Consider the following 25000-nt stretch of genomic DNA (forward strand, 5'->3'; position numbering starts at 1 on the left):
AGGGTTCCAAGACCAGGGCATCCCTTTAGAAACTCTGGAGTTTATTATGGTGTGCTAGCCCTATACAAATACTGCATTCCTCCCAGGCTTTGTTTGAAAAGCTTTAGGGGTCCCAAGCTGCAGTGTTTGAGGTTCTGCTGTAGCGCTGAATGTGCCGTATATCTGGGGGCGGGGGCGGGCTGGTGTGTGTCTCAAGGACTATTTGATTGACCTAAACTGCAGTGCATCTAAATACTGCCTCTGAGATCATACACACGTGTACCACGGTTAAGGTATAACAGAACGTGTGAGCATTTCCTTCTGCAAAAAATACATATTGAATAGACCCCTATGTGTGTTAGCCATTGGAAAAGGTTGAGGTTATTATTCATAATGATAGGCTGTACAGTAGGTTGCAATAAAAGGAAGCTGTGTTGTTCATTGACTGACTGGAGAGTGAGTAGAATATGTTAGTATTGCACTCTGCCTGCCGTGCCTTGCTGTAATTGCAAATGTTCTCTTCAGTGTGATTGGTACTCGAGCAGGTTATTTAAATACCAAGTACGTGCAATTTAATCACTGTGGCTGTTAGAGCTTAAAAGCTCCTAATAAAATGTGGAGTTGCTCAAACTTCTCTGCAATGAAAGACTCATATCCGGTTTAAAAAAAAAAAATATAGATATATAGATATAAAGATTTTTCTTTTTCTGGTGACGGGTACCAGCTGTAGACTGTCTGATGAAATCCATCTGGTAGTAGAGGCTGTCTGGTTGCTATGGCAATAACAAGTGCTTGGAAACATGCTGCTGGTTGTCAAGGTTACGAGCAGTCTTGAAACCTTACAGTGAAACATCTTAATGATGGCAAAGCTGCACTGCCACGATATTTGATGGATAGCAGTCAACTATAAGGGAATGGTGGGGGGGTTGAAGACAAATCTAAGAGTAAATCAAAGCAGGCCGAGTCAAACACAAACTAAGTGTTTTTATGTACAGTATCTGCACTCGCCGTTTATCCTCCAAGATCAATCTCTTCAGCAACGTTAGTTTATTATTGAACAGAGAAGATCAGTCCAGAGATTGTAGATCCCACCAGTTTTCGTACACTGTGTTGAATGTGCTCATTCGCTGCTATTGCTGGTAGTGTCACGTGAGCTGCTCAGTGTGTTTTGATATGTAAATAAGTCCTGTTTGCCTGCAAGGTGTGCCAACTTCCCTCTCCGTCTCGATCTCCAGCCTGTCACTCAGCAGTGATTGCACGCATCCACACGACAGACGGCTACTCTGTCATAGGCATTAACACCCTGTATCTTTCTAAACAAGGGATTTAGGGGAGCGTCCTAATAAAAGCTGAATCTAAAAACAAAAGTTGTGCGAATATAGTAATTACAGCTATGTATAATGGTATTTGAAATAGGATTCATTTATCCATCGTTTTATATATCTGCCCATACTCTGGTCCCGCCAAAGTCAGATGTGCGACAGGTTACTGTTTATTTTAGTGATGTTGATGCTGGCTGTTTATCTCTGTCCATTACATTAGAGGATATACTGTACAGTTCTTGTGTTGGTGCAGTAAGTCACGCTATGGAAACACCCTACACAGCTGCAGTTTGTGTGTTGTAATGCCTCGCAAGCCAATTTATCATCCTTAGCAGTCTAGCTTAATTGACATCCCTATCCAAAAGGGATTCAGAAACAAACCTTAATGGATGTCAGTACAGCACAGCAAGTGTAACACATCCCTCTGCTACACAGAAATCCCATTATCGACAATGAGTTTGTCTCCTTTAGCTACGGGTCGTGACCTATGAACTCTACATAGCCGGCCTGATGGGTTGGAGGTCTGTCTTAAGGGCAGACGAGCAAGACTGTTACCAGCCATGTGACATGTAGCTGTGTGAGTTGAGATCAGATGACTGCTAAGAAATAGCTGACTCGATATAAATAGCTGATATCTCGACTTTATGCAGCAGTGCCCTGTTGCTTCACTTAGTATCTTGGAGGGTCTATTTCCCAACTTGTCTTTTTTTAGAATGCCTACTTTCTTTGTCTGCCTACAGGAGCTACAAGACTGCTTGCCCCTGCTTTAAATAGTGCTGCGCTTGGAATGGCTGAAATGTTTGTAATTCCAAACAGTGCTTGCATGAAATTTGTTGACAGCGTTCCGTGCCAGGATCTGTTTACGTCAAACTTGGACCTAGCTTCCTGGCTAACCATGCGTTTGCCTTTTGTAAGTAAGGGTAGGTGGACAAATGGCTGCTCAAGATAGCATTTTGACTGCTAGTTTCTCTACAGGAGAGCATTTAAGGCAGCTACTCACTGGACGTGTTCCCACTCGGTAGATAACGCTGTCGGTTTCTGATTTTGTTACATGCAATCAGAATCTTCTAACGGGGCTTAAGTACAACATCTTGATCACTGAATATTTCAATTGAGGCTCACAAAGTAAGCCAAGGTGGGGATCATCAATCAAACAGATCTGATCTCTGCCTAATTCTAGTAAAGCCACGGCACAGGAAAACGTGGTCCGTGTGTTCCTTGCTGGTGTTTGATTTGTCTACTTATGTGCATCCTTTGTTAAGCTTACAAAACTCTGTCAACTAGCCAGCTGGCACTACAGTGTTTATTTTTTAAGTCTGTGCCAGCATTTGATTAATGTGCTTTAGTTTAGTTTATTTATTTAAGACTTTTGAGGTGAATCCTCTCGTTTCCAATGCTGATGACACGCAATTACTGAATTTACAGATTGTGCTGGTCGCTCTGCAAGTGACACAACTTGTATGTTGGCAGTTTAACCAGTCCTGCCTGCAGTTTTTTTTAGCAGTTTTATAGGTAGGTTGCCGAGTGCGACGGTTGTGCTGGAAGTTCACCAGATCCTGCTTCGGATCCTCTCTTGATTTTAACAGCCCTTCCCTTTTCTCTCCCCCAGTTCCTGACGACCTGACCCCGGAGGAGCGGCAGGAGCTGGAGAATATCCGCAGACGCAAACGGGAGCTGCTGGAGGACATTCAGGTGAGACCGCGGTTTTCAGCCTGTGGCACGCATACCAGCACTGGTACATGCCGGCAGTTGTTCTTTGTGACAGTATGATTCCTCAACCACAATATTCCCTAATTTTAAGATTGCACAGTCACTGGTACACATGGTGGTCCCTGCTGGGAACACTAGTACTTGAGAGAAAAAATAAAAAAGCTAAAAACCACTGAAACACAGTTCACAATACATAACTGAATATAAATTTTAAACCATTTGTATTTTTTAATCATCTGCAGGTCACCGTAGCTATTATGTGTAACAGGGAAGCAGTGAAATCACAGAGCTATTTGTCTCTGTTTTGTCTCCATGTATTTGGGTTGCTATTTAGCTCCCAGGCACTGTGCTGTAACTAGTGCTGATTTGGTTCAGTTGTCAAACGTTATTATGGGGTGGCTGAGAAAGGGTTAATCCAAACTGATCACTCCCTCTTTTTTTCATGCTAGTCACTGTAAATTAATTAGCAACGTCCTACTTTTTTTTTTTTTTTTTTTTTTTTTTTTACTGGCCAGTCAGCATCTGCTGCCCACAACAGTACGTGCACAGAGGCGTGTCAAGGACATTTTTAACACACAGCTTTTGTTTATAGAAGAAAATATCTAATGAATGTGGTGTGATAGCACAAACACATGGAATATTCCCTTCTCTCAGGGTGAACTGTGAACCACAAGTCTTTCCGAGCCGGCATAGTTAGAAAACTGAGATATTGGCAGGGGGTAAATAAAAACAGGAGTCATACTGTATGTGTCCACAAAGCATTACGTAGAAGATGAAGTCAGTGGAGGCATATTAGAAGTCAGGAGAGTTCTAAGACGAAGAATCGCTATGCAATATCAGGCTGGTACTACATCACACTAATGTTTGGGGCTGTTTATTTTGTGGTAAAATGGGTTTGGATGCTTGTTTGTAAAAATATAGGGATCCCCTGAAAACCGACATCCACGAAGTACATTCTTGTGCTTCTCAATTTCAGTCATGCTGTGTTTTCTGTGTTCTGTGGTTTATTTGCATTTCATATCTGTGGCTGTTTGCTTGCTTAGCGTGTTTTTATATGAGTAAAATCTATCCTTGGCTAGAATGCTGACCTTGTTAATTCTACCTTCCACCTCCCCTGCCTTTTCTGAGTCATTGATATGAACAGCTAACCTCATTTAGAACTTGTTTTTCCATTGTGTGGCACAGCCCTGGATAAACAAAGAGTTTAGATCCTTGTGCAGCTTCAGACATTCTTGTCTTGAAAAAGGTAAACACTGCGATGAATCCAGACGGCTCACACTACACAGGAGTTGACAGCCTAGAAAGATCAGCAGGCGGGAATGGGTCAGGGCATTGCAAGCCCTCTGACCTGGAAGAAATTGGTCTAGGTTGGGAGCGTGCTGTCTGTAATTCAGCAGCCACTGAGCACCAGGCAGAGACATGCATGCAATCTTGCTTCTTGAACCGGGGTAGCTGCACTGTGCTCCTTTTGTTGTAAGTGCTGCTTAAAGAAGTGGAAGGGAACTCTGCTGGCACTGTCCTCATCTACTGATAATGGAGCCCCCAGTGAGCAGCAAGGGCTTCTTTCCGCTGGAGTAACTTTTTAAATTGACTTTGGATCAGCGTCACCTTGAATGAAAGCGATGTTAGTGATTATCCTCCCTTTTTAAAGTAGTGTGTATTTTGTTTGCCGCCGCCTTTAGTTTTACTCCAGAGGTGTGGATGGGTTGTTTACACAGTATACTGCAGCTCCCACTATCTTTTACTGGCAGCACTGTGGTTTCTGATAACACGCAGCTTTTCTGAGGTTGCTTTTAGTTACTTCTGCTCCATTACCCACAGCATATTTCATTTTGTTGAAGATAGTGAGGTATTTTTTACAGTCATTGAGGGCAATTTATCTGGATCAATGCTGCTTGCACAGTTAAGTAGTTGCAAGCATTATACAGACCTCAGTGATGGAACGGTGCATTGAAATAAGGGGTGCTGTGTGTGTAGAACAGCCTTGTGCTGTAATCTCAATAAAGCTGCCATGAAGTTGAGGAACTGTGTACTATTAAACAGACTAATAAACCTAAAAAAAACTAACGAATACACAGCCGGCCATCCAGAGGAGTGGTTACTGTGTGCAGCAGAGATGCTTATGAAGTTAAAGTGTAGTCGAACACAGGAGGTCAGTTTAGAGAGCTTCGGAACCAGTGCAGATCATCAAGCAGTGCCATAGTCATGACAGTGGAGAATAGGTTCTTTGCTTCGTAGACGAGGAGCTGGAACAAACCTTGTTATTCCAAGTTGCTTTTATAGTTCTCCCCACAACACTGCCACTAATTGGAGTATCAATTAAACATTTTCTCTCCAAGGCGAGTAACAAAAAATGAGTTGTTAGTCACTAATTGCAACAGGGTATTTTGTAGCCATTGCTCCATGAGGTGTGGGTGTTTTTTTTTTTTTTAAATTTTTCTTGCAGTTTTATGGGGTCCCGGCACAGTGGAAGGAGAGTATTTTACAATAAAATAATCTGAAGCCATTATGATGTTGCCATCAAGAAACTGCAAGTCTGATCCTAGATTGACTTGCAAAGTCTAGCAGCCCTGCACAGTGCCCAGAAACAAAGGGCCTGTTCAATTAGCTTCTTAGCTATGGGGGTGGTGCCTTTTGTGAGTGTATTAATTCAGGCAATAAGCAGAGAAAGTGGAGGCATATCTATTTTAAACAAAGTTTTGTTCATCCAGTCATAAGAAATATTGCTTCACCTTTCTCCATTTATTTGCATGCGTTTACATTTCCCCAAAGCCCTTTCCCAGCTAAAAGGTAATTGGATTGTCTGCCTCCGCATGGCCTTGCAGCCAGTAGCTAGTTGTTCAAGTACACCTGGTTTTTCCACGTAGTCTTGATGACTGTGGACTGTTGTAGAATTCATTCCCCTGTCCGTGTTACAGATGATATTCTCCATCACTGTTGCAAAAATAAAATGATGGAACTGGGGAGGGTGAGTTGCAGTCTTCAGCTATTATTCATGCTGAGAGACCGAGGTCCTCCTGCTGACCCTCCCACAGGGAGCTCTCTGTGCGTCCCATTGATTTCCCAGCATGGAGATGAAATCCTAATTGTTTTTCCTCTTTAGTTGTTCCACATTTGATCTGCTTCAAAATCCTATAAAGATTTTTTATTTTTAGTTTGGCTCAAGCACTTTGCTGCACCATCGTTCTGGGAACAAAGAAGGCTGCAATATACTTGTTAAATCCACCCAGGGATGCTAGCGTAGATGACATACAGCAGTGGCACAAGACCCGAGGAATGGAGAACTGAGGTGCAGTGGTAAAAGAATAGTGGGGAACCATGCATGACATGAGACCTGGCGTGTACATACACATCATGAACAGTGGTGTTATTGATCCCCCTTCTGAGGTGTGTTTCCTGTAAGTAGCCTTATTCGCGTAGGGGGGAGATGGACTGTCCTGCTTGCTTTCCCAAGGGGTAGATTTTAGTGCAAGGACCGTCTTGCCCAACTTGAAAGCTATGAGCAATGCAAACAGGCTTTGTTTTAGCTAAAACAAAACGACATCTTAGTTCTGCTAATATAGAAGGACAGTATGCAGCTGTTTATTTGTTATTATTTATTTTTGTATTGAGTGTTCAAACAGGTGACTCGGGCAGATTGGCAAGCTTTTCCAATGAGCCGAACAGACAGGCATGCTGAACACCCTGTGATTCACTGTCTTGTTTAACAGTGTTCAGCTTTGTGGTGGTCTTGGCTTTGAAATGCAAATGAACTCTGCTTTGATTAAAGCCACTACATTAAATGGTGTTTTGAAGGAGCAAGAAAGGAACTTAAGCACAATGCAAATAATACATGGAAATATACTGCAGAGAAGAGAGCAAGAGAAAGTAATTATTCCAATGGGGAATAAACCAGCATCAGTTTGCTGGCACCCTGCAAGGCAGGAATCAGAATTTTATTATTATAATTTTAATTTTTTTATTATTGCCTTTATTTATTTTTCTAAAGTTTATAGAAAATGTGATAAGCTTTGAAAGGGATTAATGCTATTTTTTAGTAACAGTTTGCCTTATTGTTGGAGATTTCAGGTTGTATCTGGCTGAAAAGCAATCTTCAGGAGATTGACCTACATTTCAGGAACCCTTAATGTGCTTTTTAAGAATGCTTGTGGTTTAGAGTGCTTTTCTACTGCATACAAGATAAGCCTCCAATACTAAAGTAGCATCAAAGCCAGGGCAGTTTACCAGGCTGTGTACTGTTGGAGGTTTTCCAGTCTTATTACCGGTTTCACAGATGGGTGGTATGTGAGGTATGTGGTGATGTAAGGATAAAGAGCAAAGAAAAATGGCACTTTCCACAGGGCCTTGCCTTTTCCTTTTCCCCATTTCAACACTGAAAGCATTTGCGTAATGAGGCTGTATTTCCTGTGCGAGAAGAGAGTGTCTGTTTGAGGAACCAGCTGATGTACCGGAAGGGTTCTTGTAATCTGTGCAATGACATCAGTAAGACAGCCATGGTGAAACGCACTGCAGCAATCAAGCTGTTTATTCAGGGCATCGCTTTATATATTTGAAGGTTATTAAAAGCAAACATCTAACACAGCGTGCAAGTGCACAGCATCTCTCTCTCTCTCTGTTTTAAACAAAGACGTACTTGAGCAGGGTTTCATATGAAAGTCGTGTAGGATGCTGAGTAGGTGGGACTCTTCCTTGTGAAAGAGCAAGAGACCGGATATATAGAGCTGGTTGGGTCTCCCTCTCTCTCTCTCTCTCTCTCTCTCTCTCTGGTCTTGCTGAAATGAGCAGAGGAAAATAAGTGGAGGTTATTGGTTTGCGTTGGATGCTTCTGTGAATGAGAGTGATAATACAGTGTCCAGTGTGAGGGCGGACAGCTGGAGACCAGCTTTTAAGCTGAGGAATTCAAAGAAATACTGTGGGAGAGGGTTACTTTGAAAACCGTTGAATGTCAGCCAGCACCCTGAGTAATGGACGCAGTATGCCTTTGCCAGGAATTATCCTACAGAGTAGACCTTTTATTCTCCTTTGCATTGACGGAAATGTTTGCCTACCTACTCTTGTCTCCTCTGCCCTACAGCACAATTGTCTATTGTTCTACCCGTCTGTCCAAATGTGCAGCCTCTACCTGTCTGTATTATAGATACTGTAGTCTACACAGTATCTGTTGCAGTAGCCTGTACATCTGTATATATTGATACAGTTCCCTCTCCTATCCTATGGATATAGTCACGTACTGTACAGGCTGTAGTTGAACCCATCCAGTCTGAACCTTTATGTGAACACAGAGGAGCTCTATTCATAGTTGGCTGTCTCTGCTTATTGTATTTGATCAAAGCTGACACAGGTCTCTTTGATTGCATTAACAATATCAAGTGGAATCATTACAAGTTTAAAATAACATTCCCAATGCACTTCTGAAGCCCAGGGGCAGGGGTGGTGCTGCCAAGCTGCTGCCCTCTGGGTCCTAGTGGCCCTTTGTCCGCAGCGTGCTTGGAGAGCATAGCACAGAGCTCACTAAAACACGCTTCACATTGCCCTGCCTGCATATAACCCTAAAAGAAGCACTAGTTGACAAGATGCTTTAGGTAATTTAACATGATCCTTGTATTTATAGACATACAGTTTGAATTGACTGTCGTAAGAGAGCTGGATGAGGGAGCATGTTTTGATACCTGGTGATGTGCCTCTTCACTTGGAAGAGAGTTGCAAAGCATTTTGTTACAGTATTATTGTATGTGTTTGCTGAGTCCACATCTAAATCGAGGTCCTCCGGGATGCTCAGTTCACTGGTAGTTGTAACATATCGACCTGTCTAGACCTGTGTTCCGTACAGGCTTGATGCACAGCATTTTAATAGACAGTAACATGAAATACTGTTCAGAAACGCCTACCTTGTGCCACTTCAGGGGCTTGACGTGGAAGAACTACATTAATGAAAAGGGATAGGAGGAGGAAGCTTAAACCCTTTGGCTCTGCATTTTGTGTTCTGTTAATATTTAAAAAGCATACATGTATAATTAATTAAATGGTGAAATGATATGCAGCTGCAATGCTGTGCAAGAAGCTATTCAAACATCTTCCTCTCCCTAAAATGTGACCCCACCTAGTCCATGCTTCTGTCCCTCCACTCCCTCCCTGGCTGTCCCGTTTTGATTTCCTTGCAGGATTTGGTACTCCGAGCTGTTTGTGCAGTTAATTGCTCGGCTATGTCTCAGGCTGCCGATGGGACTCTGTGTAAATGTAACTTTCTTTGCAAATGCCCTCAGGCTGTGGATTTTGCACACACTGGAGTTCTTCAAGGAGAAGTTTGTATTTCTTCTTATTTCCATTTTTTTTTTTTTAATTTGAGGGAAAGCAGCTTGCTGCCTCTCAAGATGCTGTTTGTTCCACATGGCATGTCTCTTGTTTTTGTTTGCTCAGTTGTTCGCGGGTTGCACGAGGTTCATACTGTGTGCGTATCCAGCTTCTCACTGCAGTTCATGCCTGCCTGTCCCTTGGCACTAGCCATTTGGCCTCTTGGGTCTTTCTCAGATCAGGCGCCTGTGATGTGCCTGGTTGAACCTTTGTGGATGGTGGGTTTTTCATTTAGTTTTTCCCTGACTCTGCAGTGATCAGGAGGACACCTGACACACTGACTCTCTTCATGGAGACGGGGCTGGTAGTGGCCAAGGAGTTTACAAGATGCTCTCCGAGTTCAGGGAGGGACCTGCATTACATTGACCAAGGAGATTCATACATTCATGGTCTGTTAGTGCTGTAGAAAACTTTTCCATTAAAACTGTAAGGCCATGGAAGTGTAAATTTAAAATGGGAACTGCAGTTACAGCTCTGAAATGTCTGTGTAGCCTGTGTAAAAACAAATTAAAACCTCAAGAGTTTTTTTTTTTTTTTTTCGGAGGATGTTTTTAATCTGAATCTGAATTCACTATTGTCTGATGCATGTGTGTGTACTTAGTTAATTAATTTGTTTTTATGTTGTTTTTGACCAGATCGTCATTCTAAAATGAGAATTTTTTCTCAATCTTCTTTAAGTAAAGGTTAAATAAAATGGAGTATGTATACTGGGTTCTGTGGTGAAGGATTGTCCTGCATCACTACAGTTCAAAATCCAGCATAGCAACAACTGGCTTATTTGGAGGTAAACTGTTTTACAAAAAATGAATTTGTGCTGCATGGCAATTCTGGGCAGTAACCAAAAGAAGAGAAAGAGCAAAGGGGAAAATACAATGCCAAATAAGACACTGTTTTTTGTAGTTAATTCTAGCTTGACTTGAGTCACTGCCATAGCAGGGCCTGCAGTTAAGAAGGTAAAGTCTCCCCCTCCTCACTGTCCCCCCTCTCTCTCCCCCAGCGTCTGAAGGATGAGATAGCAGAGGTCACGAATGAGATTGAGAACCTGGGATCCACTGAAGAGCGGTAAGCCACCTCTTTCTTCTTCTTCATTTATTTAGTTATTGATGAAAGGTGGGGTGTCGTCCTTATGCGAGGGCTTCTTTTCATTTGGTGATTTGTGGATAGATGTTCCCCTCTTTGTCAACGCTTTGGAAATCTTTCCCCAAACCATCTTCCCTTTCACATCTCCACTGTGATTTAACAAGAACAAAAATGAAGATGGTCGCTTGATCTAAAACTACACAGCATTAACTTTTAACATGAAATGGTAAAGGCAAGCCAAGCATGCCTGCAGGAAAATATAAAGTTTACATATTGATGCAGTGCGTGTGAGTTATTTATGGTGCTGGGTGACTCAAAAGGTGGCTGTAGGATTCACAGCAGGGGCGACGCTAATGTCTTCAGCTTTTCATTGCATGAATGTAACTGCTCTGTCACTAAAATGAAAGAAAGACTTTAAATACCAAATACACATAAACAAACTACCATCTCAAGTATAATGTACTGTGTTCTCTGAAAAGCAGCTTAGCATTATGTACTAATGAAGTGCTTCTTGGTAGATCAGCGTAATGCTTAAGTGTTGCAGTGTTGGGATGTACAATAAAGCCTGCGATGCAAATGATGCCTCGAGACAGAACTCTTGAAATAACAGCTGTTCTAGTTAATGATGTTGCTGCAAAAGACCTCTTAACGAAGACACAAATACTGAATATTCACTCCACTTTCTCGCCTCGACGTTTGCGTTTTCCATTTTCCTGTTGGTTTTAATATATGCTCAAAGATGTGTCCATGTTGTTGCTCCCGTGCCTTCCTCTGTGGTCCTCTTGGGTGGAGCTGAGACAGCCTGACACTCCCCTGTTGCAGTACTGATGGTTAGATTGTAATTAACTCAGGACTCCGCTTTGCACACTGTGTCAGGATGATAGAATCATCGCCTCAGCCTCAGTGGCTTGCTTACATTCTTTGTTTATGGCAGTTGATATAAGATTTTCTCTCCTGTCCCTGCTCCCCAGCCTCCAGACATGGACACGGTTCTTTTGACTCATTCAGCCTTTCAACAGTCCTTGGTTGTTTGGTATACATAAGTTTCCCAAAGAGAAAGTAGATGCACAGGGATGGAAATAGTCTCCCATTGCATAGCAGTTTGATCCATTCCTGGTTTTACTATGAGTATAATAAGGCACACCTGAGCTTGTTACCTATAAACTGTGGCCTATCAAGCTTGTAGTAAAAACTGGAATGGGTGAAACTGCTTTTCTATAGGAGTCTTATTTCCATCCCTGTGATATGGTGCAAGACCTGGTGGCATTCATGGGGACATTAAAACCTACTGTAACAGATTTTGTTTCAAGAGTTGTTTCCATATTGCACGACTGCCCCTAGCATATTCTTTTTGTGGACCATTTAACTTTTGTGCGTTACTGATACATTTAGTGTCGCTTCCAGTACAGAACTGTGTACGTTGCTTGAAGCATGACCCTCCTATAGTGGTGGAACAGTTCTGTCTCTGCATCGTGTGAGTGCCGGCAGTGATTAGGACTCCGACAAGGATCTCTAATCTCTAATGCAAACAAGACTGGTTAAAGATTATCCCAGTAATAATAATACAAAAAAATATGGTCCTTTTTTATGGACAAGAGACAGACATTCCAAACACACAGCAGTACAACGCCGAGGGCAGTGTCTGTGAATTCACTGTCTGTCTATCTGCTGTTCTCTAACTGTATAATGTGTCTTTGGGGAGGGGGGTGGGGGTGGGAATTGGGTATAAAAGATAAGGGTCATTCAGAGCTTGTGAAATGTCCATAGAGGTGAGACACCTTGCTGCCTTGCACAATAGCATCATGATACATGGAACAGGTCTTGCCTGCTACTCTTGTCACTCTTGCCTGCTCTGGCATCAGCATTCCATTACTGGACCTGCTGTTGGTATGGAAACGGACCCCTTTGATCACAGATGTAGCCCCACATTCCTGACTTTGTCACGATGGTGACAAATAAGAGGGTGTGCGGTTCCTTCATAGATACCAAACTGTAAATATGGGGGGAGGGCAGCAAAAGTTGTGGCTGAGCAATATTTTTAGTTTGAGAGAACTAACTGTTCCTATGTATTACGGTGCCTGATCTTAAACCTATTTTTACAACAAACTTCCTGATTCTTATTTTTATTCTTTTTTTTTTTTTTTTTTTATATATATATATACAGGAAAAACATGCAAAGAAATAAACAGGTGGCCATGGGTCGTAAGAAATTCAATATGGACCCCAAAAAGGTAGACGTTTACTTGTATCTGTCAGCCTGCTCCTGCTGTTAACATCTGTACCTGACTCTGGTTATGGCTTTAGCTTTCTGTCTACATGTCCTTTTCGATATTTCCGTTTTTGTCTTGTCTTAAACATTCAGAAATGCTTTATCTTGCTGTCTAGTTCATTATCACTCCTGCTCGAGGGATGTATACTATATCTCTGGCGGCTGGGATATAAATCAGGCAGCCTGTGCTTTTAAATTCTATTCAAAGCAGAGCCTGTTGAATTTGCATGTTTCGATTCTTGTGCCTTCCCATTGATTTCCAGGGGATCCGGTTCTTGATAGAGAATGACTTGCTGAAGAACACCTGTGAGGATATCGCTCAGTTCCTGTACAAGGGAGAAGGCCTGAATAAGACTGCAATCGGAGATTACCTGGGGGAGAGGTGAGGAGCGAGCGAGAGAGAGAGCGAGAGCTTTATCTTCTAGTTCTTGGCTTCAGGCTTTATGAATCTTTCCAGGTTGTTTGTATTGATTTGCATAGTAAATAATTCAGTACATAGCAGCACACATGTACCTTGTGTTGGCTGATTAAGTTTGCACAGAAAACAAATCGTCCCTCAAAAGGCAGTTCAGGAGAAGAAACATGCGCCAGTAACAAAGGAGGGTTGAGTTGTTGTTTCTTGCTAGTTTTTGTACTGTTTAAAAATATGTTTAATCGTCCTCAAAATTTGCCTTTCCTTTAAAATGGAAACCCAAGTATGCATGCAACTACTGGTGCTGTAAATACAAAACATTAATGTGTCCAGATAGCATGAACAGTGCAGGAGTGGATAAATAAAGCCTAACAAAAATGAACACATGTTGACCCGCATGGCTGGGAAGTAAAGTTCCCAGCAATGAGATGTAACGTGAAGAAGGAATGGCAAAATAAAACCCATCTTGGAGTACTTGCTTTAGGTGGCCTTGGCTCTCCAAGTCCTGACTCATGTGTTCACCTGCAATCGATGGCTGGAAAAGATTGCGTCAGTCAGTCTGCTCTGTGCATCGATTTCTGATCTTGACCAGCTTTTGATTCATCCACCACTGTCTCTAACACATGTAGAAACCTGGGTAGGTCATCATTGAGTAACAGATATATTTCCTGTACTTTTTGCCTGTCCCTGGGTCAGTAAGGTATTGACACTTCAATTGCGAGTGTTTTGAAGTCTAGTCAGGTCTTGCCCTCACCAGCTTCCATACTTCAGTTCAGTGCTCTAATTACAGTAATTACAAGGTCATGTGCGTCTCTCTGGATTCTGTGCTTTGTAATTTTAGAACATGCTGATTGAGCTCCACACACTGGTGTGTGTTTTTTTAGTTTTTTAGAAAATGCATTTAAAAGGTACTCTGCAAATAACAACAGATGAAATGCTTGTGGTTGTTTTGAAGTGGCTCCTTCAAATTGCAGTTTTAACCATTTTCATCTTGTAAGAGGTTCAAGAAAATATGATTATCCGGGGCAGAAATCACTTGTTTCCCTTTTGATTCCAGTGACTTTTTTACTTTGTGCACAGCACCACTCTGTGGTTGACAAGTCAGTGTTCATCTGAAAGGGAATGTTAAATCAGATTTTTTTTCTTTATACTCCTCGGATGATCTTTTATCTTGTGAAAGTAGTAAAACCTGCTAAACTTGCCCAAACTGCTATTCAGTGGGGAGCTCTTTCTATCCCTGATCCTGGAGTTATTGGAGCTATTCTCTTCTTGTGTGTGCAAATGCATAAATCACTGTGTGAAATTCCAAACTCAGCAATGGTGAGTTTCCACTGTGAGCCTCAGGCAATCTGTTTATCTTAATGTACGTTCTTCCTTACGGATTGTGAAGGGCATTGTTTAATTGCTGAAGATTATTAAAAACAGTTTTCCCTGAAGCTCTTTGTGAAGCACTGTAAGACAGGTGTGCAGGATCGTTATTGCAATTAATTTTAAAAGCTTCTTTAGATTCACTTACCAAGTTTTTTTGGTAAAAAGGAAATGTCTGTTTTTTTTTTTTTTATTATAAAATCCTTTTTAAAATGCAAATTTGTTCAGATATTAGGTAAATGTTCACCTATATTTAATTAAATGCTGCAATTGCTAAAGAGTGTTGATTTTTAATTGCAATGCATATTTCTGAAAATGACTTCTGCTACAAAGAGTCCTGCTGGGATAATGCAGTGATAATTTGTGCATTTTGAATTCTGATAATGCCTCTGTCAGTAATGATTGAGAGCAGTCCTGGTGCATGTAATCCACTATGGTTGCATTTGGGGAATAGCAGGAGCAAAATAGGTCATTATTAAGCAAGCTGCAGGTTAGTATTGTAACATTTAAAATTCTAGATAGTACCCATTAAAGCCCTGTAATGCCTGGTACACTTAAGTGATGAAAGAAAACGTACTTGGGAATCACTGGAGGATTAGGCATAGTGCAGTTATGCTTTGTATGAACAACAGTCACTGTACTTAAGAATGGTCAGAATTGCAGTGCATCACTGAGATACATTACAGCAGCAGATGGAAGGGATGTTATAACTTCAGGAGCTTGAGTACAAGGGCTTGTGTCCCTGTGGGGGCTATCGCTGATGAGCAGGTCAGGGGTCACGGGTGATGTAATGCTTTGAAAATGAGAAGGATTGATGCTGCTTTATAAGTGCATATTCAGTCATCTTTCAATCATTTTTTTTTTTTTTTTAGGGATGATTTCAATATTCAAGTTCTTCATGCCTTTGTGGAGCTGCATGAATTCACGGACCTCAACCTGGTGCAAGCTCTACGGTAAATAACGATGATGGCAGTGGTGATTTGAGGGGGGCTTGAGCGGGGTCTCCACTTGGAGCCATGGTGTCACAACATGTTGCAATGCCAAGCAGCTGTACATCGGATTACAAATGTAACAGTCAAAGGACGTCTGTCTGCTCAGCTTGGGGTGTTTGTGAGGTGCAAGATCTGTCTAGATGGAGACTGTGAAGTGCAGGAGTTCCTGGAGGTCATAAAGACAAGGTAGCCTCCACCAGTGTTAAGTCATTGTCAACTGTGCTGGTTTTAAACACAAAAAACCAGGAATGGATATAAACTGCTGTCTTATTCCCATCCCTATCGCAGTATTCCCTCTTTGTAGTAGCACAGTGTGACCCTTCCTGTCCTCCTCTCGCAGGCAGTTCCTCTGGAGTTTCCGGCTGCCCGGAGAGGCCCAGAAGATTGACCGCATGATGGAAGCGTTCGCCCAGCGATACTGCCGGTGTAACCCAGGGGTCTTTCAGTCCACAGGTATGTCTGTTCAGCGCCGGGGCCGATGGAGCAAGAATCGTTTTGGCAAGCTGGTAGGAAAAGGGTTCAGCTCCCATACCAGTTATACCACATCTGTTTTTGTGGACCTTTTTATTCAGCTACAGCTTTTAGACAGACCGCCCATTTCACGTGTGACCTCTGGCAAACAATGTATTTTTACTGTATGGCTTGACAAAGTGTCAGCTGTGTATCATATTAAAAAGAGAATATGAAGTGTTTGTTTGAACTCCCAAAATCCATAAAGTTGCATGACAAACATTTAGCTGGCAATATGTTGTTAGCTTGGCGTTGTTAACCCTTTCCTCCCTTTGTCTCTCAGATACCTGCTACGTGCTCTCCTTCGCAATCATCATGCTCAACACCAGCCTGCACAACCCCAATGTGAAGGACAAGCCCCCGGTGGAGCGCTTCATTGCCATGAACCGGGGCATTAACGATGGAGGGGACCTGCCAGAGGACCTGCTCCGGGTCAGTGCCCCCTGCTGGCAGACCACGGGATCACTCCCAGCCATCTTCCCCTAGTCGGGGACTGCAGTGTTCAGACACTTATTTTTTCCTGTGTAGTTTTCCCCCGCCATAAAATACTCCAGCCGTAACACCTGGATTATGTATTTTCAATCCAATTTATCCAGTCTGTTGAGACTAATTAGGTGCAAGTGCTTGTTTTGCTGCATGAACAGGTTTTTTCCCTCCGAGGAAAAAATGGCAAATTGTGCACTGGAGAATTAGGTCATGCTGTGTTTTTTTTTTTTTTTTTCTGTTTACTGTTTCTGAATGCACTTTGTAAAGTTGGTTATCAGTTGCTTAGGCATACCATGAATAAACTCGGCAGGTCTTGGAGAAATATATACAGACAGATAATCGAATGCTGATAAGTTGCACTTGGATTTCCTGTTTTAATTGCTGTTTTCAGTATTGCTCAATGCTTGCCAGAAAAGCTGCTTGCATGCTGTGTGAGATGAGGTTTTAGGCATGTGTGAATCTTGGAGTGCATGAGAGATACATGGCTGGAATGGGAATCTGCCTCTAGGTCACAGTTTGTAAACTGAATTTTGCTTCTGCGACAGTTCTGTCTTAACTCTCTCTCTCTGTTGTTGTGCAGAATCTGTACGACAGCATTAAGAACGAACCCTTTAAAATCCCAGAGGATGATGGGAACGACCTGACACACACCTTCTTCAACCCCGACAGAGAGGGCTGGCTCCTCAAGCTCGGTAAATAACGTGCCTTGCTTCTGAAAGAAATACATGCAAAAGAGCTAAAGGGCTTTTCATGTGTTAATAAATAAGTGACATCCTGTATACTTATAGTATCGCCTGTGTTTTGTTAGTAACTTCAGCCTAGCACTATATTTGATGAAATATATGAATGTGTAAAGTTTGGTGCAGTTTATTAACTAAAATATAAACATCAGAATGTAAGGCCACCATCACTAATGAGAGTGCCTTCGTTGTATGCATCATGTACTGGTATCTGTTCGGATTTAGCTGATTTCCCCTTGTTCCCTCTAGCTTTCTTGTAAACCTGAGCTGTGGGAACCCCCATACACATTAAAACACTGGGTCTAGATTAATACTGAAGTCCGTCACACTGGGTATGCCAGCTATGACAGAAATTTCCTATCTGGTGAGCAGTCCTGTGGTCAGAGCTTGGCTCTACCATTTCTTCAACAGCTGCCATGGTTTCCCTACCCATGTTTCAGTTATTTAGAGGCAGATGTCCTCATGTTTTCCAGTGTCCGTGTAATAAAGTACATTTCATTTAGTTTTACTATGAGGCTAGATTATTCAGTACCAGTCCTGTGTGTTCTGGTTGATCCAGCTGTATCCCAGTTCTGTGTAGAGCCCGATTCACTTCCTTGTGTGGATCAAAAAATAAAACAAATTGAGGGATCTCATTCAATCGCAAGCCCTTGTGTCTGAAAAACTTGTTTTTGATTTTCTCCAGTTCCACAGTGGCTAAAAGAGGCAACTTTTTTTTTTTTTTTTAAATAAGACAATATTCTGTAGGTTTCACAGTCTTTCTCACGTACAGTACTGAGATAATAGCTCCTCAAAGTGCTAACACTACCCCACTCTTCCATTCATGCATCTCCATACCATCGCCCCTCCCCCCACACATATTTGAAGCATATTCAATTTTGAAGAAACTATATATTGCATTTGGGTCTGGTCTGGATGAGTTTTCAAGTGATTACCCCACAGCAAGTATCAGGTGACACCAAAATGATGATTATCGACTGAAGTCACCCACTCTCATCTAACAATACATTGTGCTGTGTTGTTCTCTACAGACCCAGTCCCATACACCCAGCCCATGCATAAAAATAATGTCATTCCCTATCTGGGTTCCAGCCAGCATTTAGCCACTGTGCCACTGGGTTTTCGTCCCACTGTGTCTATAAGAAGAGATAATGCAGTTTAAAAAGTACGGCAATGTGTTTTTCTTTGTTTTTTTTAACATTTAAAGTACAGTAAGTGTGTTTAAATTCCAAAGCACTACTGTAGAGTATACAACTGAGCCAAATACCACATAAAGAAAGAGACGCACAAGACAAAAGTGAAGCATAATAAAAGAAGTCTTCGTGCTAATTTTGTATAGTGTGTGTATGTTGTGTATTTGTTTTACTACATTGCCTACTTTGTAAAATATTGCATACCAAGTTCTTATACCAAAAAGCAGAGTATGATTTCTTTGATTTAATTTTTTTTCTTTTCTTCCTCATTTGTTTGTTTGTTTGTTTGTTTCCATGATTTTGGCTGTTCTCTTACTCCCCCCCCAACCTTCAGGAGGTATGTACACCCGCTATTCCCTAGCCCATAGCTCTGCTCCTGGGTGCTCTGGTGGTCAGCCATGCTTTTGTTTGTTTGTTTGTTTGTTTTTTTGTTTGTTTGTTTTAATTATGACTATTATTTTAGCTTTAATTCCAGTTTAATTTTAAGCTGGTGGATGTCCACGTGCTGCTTGTGTCTGTTGTTTTGGGGCTTGTAGCAGTTCTGGGCAGGCGCCCAGCTGCTCGGTGTTGCCTGTGCCTAGTGGAGAATTAGTCCTCCCTGATGGTGACTCTGTGGGTCTCTGTAGAGTGCTGCACTATTCCTTTTCAAAAGCCTTGCGATCCAAACTCCAATCCTACCATTACCGCTGCCCCAAACAAAAGGAGAGGCCAGCGATAGGCATTTCTCAATTGTTTTCCTCAATTCATTCGTTCATTTTTTTTATATATATTAGTTTATTTTAAACCATAGCCAAGCTTCGCCATTAAAAAAAAAAAAAAAAAAAAAAAAAAAAAATTAACATATGCGTCTCTTGAAAAGGAATACTACGCCCTACCAAATTGGCTAAATTGAATGCTAAAACAAACTATAATGACGGCTTGACTGGGTACGGTACTGGACTGCTGGGGAATCGAAGGGCTAGTGCTGGGTGTGGTTCCCAAACCAGAAGAAGCAGCTGAAATCCCCTGAGGGATCAGGACAGTATTGTGGACAGGGGAGGGAGGAATTCGGGGTTTAGTTCACAGAAACATTAGCAGGGTGTATTGGATATTGGACTGCATGTTTTAGTTTTGCAATGCATTTCTTCATTAGTGATTTAAATTTTTTTTCTCTGAATCATCTAATCAGTTACCATTTGGTTATCTGATTAAAACCACTACCACACATGTAAATACAGCAGTGATTTAAAAACATAAAATAAAAAGATACTAGATAAGAGCGAGACCAAATGTTCACACTAATTTACACATTCAATTTGACGAAGTGCTACTTGCTGAACAGTATACAGTAACAGTTTCAGGAGGCATTTGAACGAAACAGAGGCACGCTGTTTAACCATGCAAATCCAAGTTTACAGTTCAGACAGATGATTGGTTAATGCACTGTTCAAATGTGATTATCCACACCACTAACCAAATAACTAGGTATCAATGAATGATCTGTTCTGTTGAAATTCTCTGTCAAGCTTTTCTGTGAAGATCTATTTATTTATTTATTTTTGCTTGTCCTGAAATGCCCTGGACAGCCTGTGATCCACACCAGTCCAGTAACCCTGATTTAGACTGAAGCGATGCTTATTAACCCTTTTCAACCCGATCCTGACTCCACTCAATCTGCTGGAAATTAATAATAGTGTCATGTTGTTGCCTATGTGTTGATTTTATTCAGTTGATGTTTCTGGATTGAGTGCAGGTAGAAGGTGAGGGCTTGAGGGCTGGGTACAGTATTTGAAATTCCTCAAGCTTGACACCCATAACCAGAGAAGCAACTTTGTTGTGTCATCTAGGCAGGTGATCATGACTCTATAGGGCTGAAAATAACACTTGTATTGCAATGCACTGAGCCATTCCATTCCAGAGGTTTTCACAGTGTGCTATCTCTGCCACACCTGAGTCTGTGTAGTGGTGAATAAGGCTCATCTACAAGTTGTTAGGTTTGTGGCAGTTGTGTCTTTAGAGTCCAGATCTGCTTTACAGAGTTTTCTCCTGCAGCTGTGTGATTAAGTTACACGTCAAGTACCAGAATCTAAACAACACAGCATCCACCGAAGTTCAGCAGCTCCAACAAGGCTTGATCACAGAGTTCATGGAAGCACTGCAGTTGGAATGACGCTTTAAGCTGCTAGCACGATCTTCCTATTTTTTAAACTATTATTCAAACAGTGGGAGCCGAGGGAAGTGCATTTGTCAATTCTGTGGCGCTGGCACTGACAAGCTGCCTTGTTGTCGTGGTTTATAGAAGCACATTGCTGATTAGCTAACTATTACACTAATTAATTAAGGTTAATTAGAGTCTGTAAAGTATCTGGTATATTGAAGCATACTTTTAAGTAATGGTGTATTAAAAAGGGGGGGGGGGATTACTTCAAAACTTACTCAGTTAAGTCATTACTGTCAGTTGCTGAACTAAACCGCTCTGTGTCACTGAAGTTCATAGCTGTCATCAGGAGGCTTCTTGCCTGTTTTGTGTATCGTGCTGTAGAAAAGCTCCTGGGTCTCCATTAGCTTACAGTTAATTCCTGAGGGAGCCCACATGCTCCCTGCTCATATCTGAGCAGCTGTAACAATCTCACACTTTTATAATCTCCGGAGATTAGAGCCTTTCTGCGCACCACCGATCCTCCCTCTGCCTTTTCTAAACCTTGGCCACTCAACGTTAGCATTCATATTTTAACGCAAAAAAATGATTGATTGCACGCAGGGATTAAAAAAAAAAAAAAAAGTCTAGTCCAGAGAAAGTCTAACATGACAATACAGTACGAGCGCTACGCTGTTCTATAGTGATGCTATATAGCGAATCTGTACATCTGCGTAAGCGTTTTTATAGCACAAGTGAGGTAGATCACTCATTCCAGCAGAACTGTGCTGAGGATCAAGCCGTGTTATCACCAAGCCGAGATCTTGAAATGTGAGCCTGTCAGTGCTTCCGCTCTGTCGCATTTGGAGCTGAAATACGTCTTGCACTGTTATCTCTGCTACAGAAAGCTTCCTGTTCCACTGAACCCATTTATAGACAAAATAGGTTTTATTTTAATTGCAATGTTTATAATTATTTTTAAAAACTTATTGCTCATTTAAATCCACTCTCCTCTGAAGTCACCAACTTGCTGGGGCCTTTATTAATCCAGCATTAAACAGACCTTAAACTCTCACACTCTCTTCAGAAAATATTAGTTGCAGATAAAAAAAATTAAATGTGAAAAAATAGGTTTCTATAAAATTACACTCATTTTAAAGCTTATTGGGATAAAATCCCTTTCTGTGAGTGTACTGGGGATATCACACTACCATTTGAGCCCTTTTCTAAATCTAGATTGCAGGAAAGTTCATTGGAGAACACGCATTTGTAGTGTTTATATGTCAAGAGTTTTCGCACTGTACTGTTATTGGTACTAGTTCATAATTTAGCAGTGGTCATCATGTGACATTGTTGTACCATTTAAATTTGTGCAATGCAGCAGTTAAGAGAATATGACTTGAACATTTCCCACTGCAGATAATATTTGTGCTTTTGTTTGTGCCAAGGCAGTGGCGCGGCTTCCGACAAGATTAGGAAATGTGCAAAACGATGTGGCATACAGCATGACGTGAACTAGGACAGGAAATTAGCACAGCCAGCCGCAGCAAGAGCATCGCTTTGCGGCTCGCAACAGGAACGCTGGGCATCCAGACAAGGAGATTGAAGTGGAAGATTGCAGACAGTCAGCCCCCGCTCTGGGTGGCTTATCTGCTGTTGGGTTGCAGTGTGAACATGCTTGATAGAACCCAGCTTTCCGGTGAGGCAGCATTTTTAACTGGAGGAAGCCTTTAATTCTCAGCCCCTTAACCACCTCCACTGGGGCTGTGAACTGCAGGAGGTGGCTGTTGATGGGACAGATGGTATTGAGTCCTTCTGTTTGTCTGGCCCAGGCCAATGCTTTGGTTTCCCTATAGAAGGCAGCATGTGTAAATCTTTCAAAAGGAATCGATCCTGGCAGTTTAGCAAGGAATCTGTAGTGAGGTAGTGCAGTTGAACACAGAACTAAGCCTGGTAGTCCGCATGTGTCTCATTTGGCTTGTTCTGAGGTAATGGTGCAGACTGCGGAAAGCTGAATGTATGCTAAATGTTATGTCATCTCCGTACAAGTTTGGCAAAAATGTATAAATAGCACATAAACACGATTCTGTTTTGCTGCATAATTAAATGCAAATGCTGCTGTGGCTATGCGGTTGTATTCCTCATGCCCTAAAGCGCACAGTATTTTCCATAGCCCTTGACAGAGTCAAAACATCAGTCGCCAATGACAAAAGTAAATTAACTAGCATTCACAAGCCTCACAGTGTACAAAAACCTTACAATATAATAAAACGATGTGTTTAATTAAAAAATTCAACAAATTGACCTGCAGATTACCACTGGGTAGTGGAAATGTAGTGTTGACCTGAGAGCCCTCAAAGGGCCGTTTGTCAAAGCACACGTTATTTCTGTGTTGCTGAAGGCAGCTTATTTTCCAGGATCATGAACACCATTCCATTGAGTTTCCACACAATGAATTTAGTGGCTGATATCTGAGTCTAGTTAAAGTAAGTAAAGTCATTAGTTTTTTTTTTTTTGTTGTTTTTGCAAACATTTTGTCAAGTGGTACTTCATTTTTTTCTCATGTCATGTGTCTGAACAGGTTGCTGATGACTGATCTTCTCAAATTAAAAACAATAATTGGGTCTTTTTTTTTTGCTTGTGGGGTGACATGCGGTGGACGAGTTGTTAACAAAAATAAGCTGACAGTGATTTGGGTTGTGTAGTAGATGGATTGATGGATGTCATGACAAGCAGGCTGACGGGAAGAACCTCCGAGACGTTTTTAATCCCAAAGCAAACCTTCAAACCAGCCGCTGTGTGTTTTTTGTGGCAGCCTTCATCCATCCATCCATCCGTCCGTCCGTTTGTCCGCCTGCCCACCTGTCTGTCTCCCCTTGCTGCACTTTGCTAAGCCCTGCTGCGCTTGGTTTCCAGGGAAACTGCTCTGCTGACACTTCCATTTCTCCCCTCTAGGTGGCCGTGTAAAAACTTGGAAGAGACGGTGGTTCATTCTCACAGACAACTGCCTTTATTACTTTGAGTACACCACAGTGAGTACAGACTGGCACCTGCCACGGGAGCCTCTGCTGCATTGCACCCTGCGGCCGGGCCTATAGTGTGTGCCATACTTGGGTATACAGCAACGCATTCATCTGTCGGCACATTGAAACGTGTTTGACTTCTAATAAATACACCTTTTGGAATGACGCTGCATTTGCAAAGCTGATCTCTGACAGCTGCAGCACACAATTACTTTTTTCACACTCCATTGATCAAGTGCTGATACTGATAGCCTCAAAAAGTGCAGTTATACTACAGTGTGGACTTTGGGGACAGTTATCATGGACTGACTCAGCGGTCAATGACTCAACCTGTATGGCCAGGCAACTGTCCTGCTGGGTCATCCTGACTTCTCTCTGCAGTGATTCATCTTGTGTGATTTAAGTGCTCTATCGCTGGGTTCTTAATACACTGGTTATAATAAAAGCGACCACTTGCAGGGCCTTGTATTTGACTTTGTGGAGCTCTGCAGTGCCTTGTGTTATGAATCACCCCAGCAGACCTGCAGCAGAGGATAATCTGTAAGACAGCCTCATGATCAACTCTAAACTCACTGCAGTGTTTTTATTTATTTATTTTACTTGAAGGACAAAGAACCCAGAGGAATTATCCCCTTGGAAAACCTCGGCATTCGAGAAGTCGAAGACTCGAAAAAGCCGGTAAGATGTTTATTTATTTTTGTTTGGGCAGGTTAGGGAATATGACATGGATACCATAGTAATTATGAAGCGGTCTCTCTGTCTGTCACAGTGCTCTGATCAGGGGATAAAGCAGAGGACTGGTTTGACTCTCATGTAGTCAACAGACCTGGCTATGGCGGTGGTCTTAGTGACTATACCAGAGATCCATTTCTTCTGACTATAGACAAAATGTTATCACACCAGGCTAATCTCTGGTCATACCCTGGTCCACGAACATGAGTGGGCATCCACCTTGCTAAGCGTGGCTGGTGATCAGTAGAAAGGTTAATTTATTTCCATTCGTTGTTATAAATGTATTTATTTCCCAGTAAAGTTCGTATTTGTTATCATCCCATGTCTATGAATTACTTATGCAGGATTACGCAGAGATAATAGCATGGTTAGTTACAGCAGAGGGCATTAATGGGAGCATTAAGGCAGAAGCAGAAGCAATAAATGTCAGCTGAAGCAATCGAACCGTGTTCTTTGTCTCTCTTGTCTGCTCCCAGTTCAGAACGCGATGTTGAAATAACTGCCTCAGTTCCATCACTGATGTCTGCGAGTGTGTGCATCTTATCTATTCCAGAATTGCTTTGAGCTGTACATCCCAGACAACAAAGACCAGGTGATCAAAGCCTGCAAGACTGAGGCGGACGGCCGCGTGGTGGAAGGGAACCACACGTTCTACCGCATCTCGGCCGCTGCCACAGAGGAGAAGGACGAGTGGATCAAGTGCATCAAGTAAGGGCT

General features: G+C 42.0%; 1 protein-coding gene across 1 annotated transcript; it reads left to right on the plus strand.

The window, feature by feature from the left end:
- Positions 1–2888: 2888 nt before the first annotated feature.
- On the plus strand, positions 2889–24995 carry LOC121307578 (cytohesin-1-like). Its single transcript, XM_041239776.1, has 11 exons — positions 2889–2993; positions 10360–10424; positions 12607–12673; positions 12975–13093; positions 15364–15444; positions 15824–15936; positions 16277–16425; positions 17060–17171; positions 23484–23560; positions 24158–24229; positions 24837–24995. The coding sequence occupies exons 3-11, from the start codon at positions 12614–12616 to the stop codon at positions 24993–24995; spliced, it is 942 nt and encodes a 313-aa protein (XP_041095710.1). The 5' UTR covers positions 2889–2993; positions 10360–10424; positions 12607–12613.
- The last annotated feature ends 5 nt before the right edge of the window (positions 24996–25000 follow it).

This window comes from Polyodon spathula, chromosome 57 (genome assembly GCF_017654505.1).
Source record: "Polyodon spathula isolate WHYD16114869_AA chromosome 57, ASM1765450v1, whole genome shotgun sequence".
NCBI lineage: Eukaryota > Metazoa > Chordata > Actinopteri > Acipenseriformes > Polyodontidae > Polyodon > Polyodon spathula.